Genomic DNA, 5773 nt, shown 5'->3' on the forward strand with positions numbered 1-5773 from the left:
TGCATCTGTTCTGTGGAGAGATCATCAGTCAATCTCGGAGTCTCTACAACAACATTTCCTTCACTCACACTCTCGGAAATGATATTGGCTGCAGTGGGAACCACTCGTGTTGACTTGAAGCGAGGATGACCAACCGGATAACCATTTTTCTTGTAACATTTATCCATGACATGGCCAATTCTCCCACAGAAGGTACACAATGGTTTGTTGCCCTTTTGAATCTGATAACCACCAGAAGATGCACCCTGAGACTGTTGTTGAGTCTCTTGAAAAGCAGAAGTGTCGAGAGTACCAGAAGCAGGTGGAAAACTGGCCGATCGCTGAGAATCATCTTGGTCCAACATGTTGTAGACTTCAGAGAGAGATGGCAAGCTTTTCTTCATGAGAATCTGGCTACGCACCGTGTCATAGTTACTATTAAGTCCCATAAGGAAATCAATGACACGATTCGTTTCTCTTTCAGCCAACAAATCATCAACAGTCCTTGTAGTCACCTGAAGATTAGAGAGTTCTTCCCATAATGACTGAGTTTTAGTATGATAGGAAGATAGATCCATACTACCTTGACGAAGTGAATGAATCTGCTGACGCAACTTGTACAAACGAGGAAGATTGGATTTGTGAAATCGAGTGTACAGATCTCTCCATATCTCTGCAGCAGTGGCAAAGTAAAGAATACTAGAGTAAATCTGCTTCGACACACTATTGAGCATCCAGGATTTGACCATGCTGTTGCATCGTTTCCATATCGGATAATAAGGATCTGTCTCCGCAGGTCGGACTATAGATCCATCAACAAATCCCAATTTATTCTTAGCTTCGATACTAGTAGTCATGGCTACAATCCAAGTTTCATAGTTTGTTCCATCTAAGAGGTCAGGAACAAGAACCAAACCTGGATAATCGGAGCTGTGAAGATGATATGGGCTGTGAATGTTATCTGGAGAATCCGAGACTGTAAACGGAGCAGAGAACGACCGTGGTCGAGTATCGAGTGCCTGATGCGTAGAGCCAGAGGCAACTCGAAAAGGCGATGAGCTTCGAGACTTGTCGCGGAGAGTCGGAGAAGAAATTTCCGGTAGATCTGGTGTAGAAGAGCGATACTTCGAAGTGGTCTTTCGTTTTCCCATGATTAGCTGAATCGAGTTGAAAAAGGGGCAAAGCGGAAACAAAAACAACGCGAATCAGAAAAGGAATCGAAAGCGAGACGAAGACGTAAAGAGCTACGGAAGGATCTAGATCGGAAAAAAAAATACAGCGGCGTAACTTAGTTTTCCGATTAGAATCGATGATCGGAAAAAGTTTGTTACAGAGAATGAGAAAGCATTTGCTCTGATACCATATGAGTAAAGAATCTCATTCTCCTTATCAATGTAAAATGTACAATTGGGGGTTTATATACATTATACCAGGCCTAAACCAAAGCCTCTAAACCAGCTAATCCTAAACTATACAGATTCCAATTGAACCAAAAATGATATAAACTATATACAAAAGGATCATATACTATAATAGATGTTGTACTTACTCATTGATGTAGATTATGTCGTAAAGGTAATTTCTTTAGCCTTTTGAGAAGTAGGTTTTGCATAATAACTTGGCTTGGTGGTGAGTTACTTAATTTGATGGGTTCATTTTTGACATTGAGTGTGTAGGTACGTGGGATGTTTTATCATGCTTTTGATGGATATATGAACAATGCTTTTCCACTTGATGAATTGAGACCGTTATCTTGCCAAGGTGAAGATACACTTGGAGGCTATGCGTTGACCTTGGTAAACTACTGTTGTATTTGATCTTTGCTTGTTTAAGGCTCTGTGTTGTGTTAAACCTTGACATGATTTTGGTGGCATTTGTGTAGATTGATTCGTTGGATACATTAGCTTTACTTGGAGACCGAGAGCGCTTCACTTCTTCTTTTCTATGGACCTATTTTTACTCCGACCATCTCACCACCTATTTTTCCATTATTAAAGCAGACAATCTCAACTTCATCTAACGATGATTTCTTGTGTGGTTTTGATTCGCTGTATTTGTTTTTTTTTGATTGATGGAGTTTTTTATTTATGTAAATTAACGTATATTATGTACTTGGTTTGGAAGTGCTTTTTGTTTTGTTTTTTTTTTCAAACAGTTACTATTGTTTTGTGGAACAAAATAAGATGCTAAAGATATAATGAATCTATAATCCAACACAAACATACAAAAAAACAGAATACAACACATGATAAAAAAAAGCCACACACAATAATTAAAATTACAAAAAAAGAAAACACACACAAAAATCCTGTTCGCAGCTTAGCGCGGGTACTATCCCAGTATATTTTAAAACTATAAAATGTATAGACAAAATATTTATTGCAAACCCTTAACACTACCAACCTGAATATATATTTCTTGCAAAATTTCATAAAGCAACTAAATTTCTTCTAAATAATATCTTCTCAATTAAATTTCTTTTAAAAAGATGGTTCTATCCTATCCTAGAAGCCTGGGTTAAACTTTTTAAAACAAAACAATCACTGATCCAAATCTCTTAAAAAGATGGTTCCCTCTAAATACATATTTTTTTCCACAGTTTTTTCATCATTCAGTATTTTATTTTATTTTATTTTTTATTTTATCAAAAAAAAAAAATCTCTTAAAAAACACGAGCGCACAAAAGAGTCGAGCCATATGAAACTACGCCATATCATTAGACCTCAGAATTTGAAACGACGTCGTATGCTAGGCCCCCTTTATTAGAAAAAAACCCAGTGAGTCTGTGAAACTCTCTTCTAGGCTTCGACTTGCGGATTTAGGGGAAGAGATGGATTCTGAAATCCATTGAGAGAGAGAGAGAGAAAAAGAGAGATTTCGCCCTCTAAAAAATTTTCAATTCCCGCCAATTTCCTATTCTAGTATATCCCCCAACCTTCTAGAAAACCCTAATTTTGGCTAATTTCACTATCCGCTGCTTTCTCCGGAAACCAACTCCGAGATCTCCTTCTCCAACCATGCCTGCGATACAAGCCCCACCGGGTAAGATCCTTCAACTCGAGATGGAGAATTTCAAATCTTACAAAGGTCATCAATTGGTTGGTCCTTTCAAGGATTTCACTGCTATCATTGGTCCCAACGGTGCCGGCAAATCTAACCTAATGGACGCTATTAGCTTCGTCCTTGGTGTTCGTACCGGTCAACTCCGTGGTTCCCAGCTTAAGGATCTTATCTACGCTTTTGATGATCGTGACAAGGAACAGAGAGGCCGGAGAGCTTTTGTTCGACTCGTTTATCAGATGGAAGATGGTGTAGAGCTTCGTTTCACTCGTACTATTACTAGCGCTGGTGGGAGTGAGTACCGTATCGATAATAGGGTTGTGAATCTGGATGAGTACAATGGGAAGCTGCGATCTCTAGGGATTCTTGTTAAGGCTCGTAATTTCTTGGTGTTTCAGGTCGGTTGAGAATTTTACATTTTCATTCTATTTTTGTCTTTGTTTCTGTGAATGAGTCTTGGTAGTTTGATTTAATTTTGAATCTGAGTGTATTTAAATTCTGGCATGTCAAACTGTAGGGTGATGTTGAATCTATTGCTTCCAAGAATCCAAAAGAACTCACTGGACTCCTCGAGGAGATTTCTGGGTCCGAGGAGCTTAAGAAAGAGTATGAAGAACTAGAAGAGAAGAAGGCCAGCGCTGAAGAAAAAGCAGCTCTTATATACCAGAAGAAGAAAACAATTGGAAATGAGAAGAAGCTGAAGAAAGCACAGAAGGAAGAAGCTGAGAAGCATCTTAGGCTGCAGGAAGAACTGGTATTTTATGTGGATTTGCCTTTGTTCTCTAGTGGAGAAGCGTTTATTACTTATTTTGGTGAAATTTTGTTTTTTGCCTTTTTGTTAATCTGTCTTCACGCCATGCAGAAAGCTCTGAAGAGAGAACGCTTCCTATGGCAATTGTATAACATTGAAAATGATATAGAGAAGGCAACTGAGGATGTCGATTCTGAAAAGAGCAATCGTAAAGATGTCATGAGAGAGCTGGAAAAGTTTGAAAAAGAAGCTGGTAAGCGAAAGGTAGAACAAGCAAAGTATCTGAAAGAAATTGCTCAACGTGAGAAGAAAATTGCTGAGAGAAGCTCGAAGCTTGGAAAAATTGTGAGTATACCTTGGAATTCTGTGTTTAACTGATTCTATTTTTTCCTCCCAAATATAGCATCTCCTGACATCTCTTACAATCTATTGTTTTGTTATCCTCTAGAATTTTACTAACTTCCTCACTTGAGTAACTTTTTTTCTGTACCTTTCCTGTGAGTAGCAACCTGAGCTTCTGAGGTTTAAGGAGGAGATAGCTCGCATAAAAGCAAAAATTGAGAGCAATCGAAAGGAGGTGGATAAGAGGAAAAAAGAAAAAGGGAAGCATTCCAAGGAAATTGAACTGATGCAGCGTAGCATTAAGGAGCTGAATATGAAAATGGAAAGATTAAATGAGAAGAGACAAGATAGCAGCGGAAAACTCCCAATGCTCGACAGTCAACTGCAAGATTATTTTCGAATGTAAGTTTTAAGGATTTCTTTCTGTTCGTAGACAGAAGCATTGACATTTCCCAACTGTCTTGAGGTTATAGATATTTAATCTTCTTGCTTGAGTTTTTGCGGGGTAATGAATATTCCCATGCTTTTCTTTTTCTTTTTTTAATGAAAGAATTGTTAGGTACGAGTACTTATTCTATGCTTTGAAGAATAGTCTAAGATAACAAATATATAAAAGCTTTGTTTGACATAACGACATATATCTGGTTTACAGGCGCGATAATTAGTGCTTTGTTGTAACGTTTGTAATATGCATCTTCTTCTAGTTTCACCATCTACAATGCATATTCAACCTCTTAAAATCCGTATGAATTCCTGGTTTTCTGATCGATTTATCTTCATGTTTATCAATGTGGTTTGTCTCAGAAAAGAAGAAGCTGGGATGAAAACCATTAAGCTAAAAGATGAGTACGAGGTTCTAGGTAGGCAACATCATACTGATCTTGAAGCATTGAAAAATCTGGAAGAAAATTACCAGCAACTAATAAATAGAAAGACTGATCTTGAGGAACAAATTAAGGGATTTATATCCAGGCAAACAAATATTGAAGAATCTACTTCAGAATATAAGAATGAAACAACTAGTCTGAAAAAGGAGTTACGTGCACTGCAAGAGAAGCATCGAGATGCCAGGTTAGTATAAGACCTCTACTCACTAGATTTTCTAGCATTGGATGGTTTACTTGCGTTTTTATGATATCCTTTAAATGCTACACATTGCTGCAAGTTTTTTTTTAACTATCTCCCTCGAGATTTTCTTGCGGTTGCTTCATCTTTTGAACTATGGCTTGAGTGATATTGGTAATTCATTTATCAAGAACACATTCTTTTCAGTCTTCTCTATTCAGATTATAAACCCCTTCTTGAGCAGGCAGTAAACATTTTGTATCTCCTGATACTCAAATTCAGAATCTTCCGCTGTACAGATTTCATGGCTAAAGGCTGTGGACAAAGCTTCATTTTTGCTTGTGGTGCAACAGACCAGACTGAACCTTTTCTTTATTCTTGATAGTTTCTAACCTGCTTATATGATGAACAGGAATGCCTCTGAAAACTTGAAGACGAGAATCGAGGAAGTAGAAAACCAGTTAAGTGATTTAACAGCTGAAAGGTACGAAAATGAGAGAGATAGTCGGCTAACACAAGCTGTTGAGTCTCTCAAGCGTCTTTTTCAAGGAGTTCATGGTCGGATGACTGATCTTT

At 37.8% G+C, this 5773-nt stretch overlaps 2 protein-coding genes across 5 annotated transcripts in view; both read left to right on the forward strand.

The window, feature by feature from the left end:
- The window catches only part of LOC104781333 (probable receptor-like protein kinase At5g47070), a 12124-nt gene extending 9984 nt beyond the window's left edge, over window positions 1–2140 (forward strand). For all 4 annotated transcript variants that reach the window (XM_010505976.2, XM_010505975.2, XM_010505978.2 and 1 more), the window contains 2 exons: window positions 1656–1775; window positions 1862–2140. The gene's annotated coding sequence lies outside the window, so the exon portion shown is untranslated. The remainder of the gene's footprint in view (window positions 1–1655; window positions 1776–1861) is intronic.
- The window catches only part of LOC104781334 (structural maintenance of chromosomes protein 1-like), a 9437-nt gene continuing 6423 nt past the window's right edge, over window positions 2760–5773 (forward strand). The window contains exons 1-5 of the mRNA XM_010505979.2: window positions 2760–3437; window positions 3557–3793; window positions 3902–4135; window positions 4296–4534; window positions 4937–5203. Coding sequence (XP_010504281.1) covers window positions 2997–3437; window positions 3557–3793; window positions 3902–4135; window positions 4296–4534; window positions 4937–5203 — 1418 coding nt within the window. The 5' untranslated portion in view covers window positions 2760–2996. The remainder of the gene's footprint in view (window positions 3438–3556; window positions 3794–3901; window positions 4136–4295; window positions 4535–4936; window positions 5204–5773) is intronic.

Source organism: Camelina sativa, chromosome 4 (genome assembly GCF_000633955.1).
Source record: "Camelina sativa cultivar DH55 chromosome 4, Cs, whole genome shotgun sequence".
Lineage (NCBI taxonomy): Eukaryota > Viridiplantae > Streptophyta > Magnoliopsida > Brassicales > Brassicaceae > Camelina > Camelina sativa.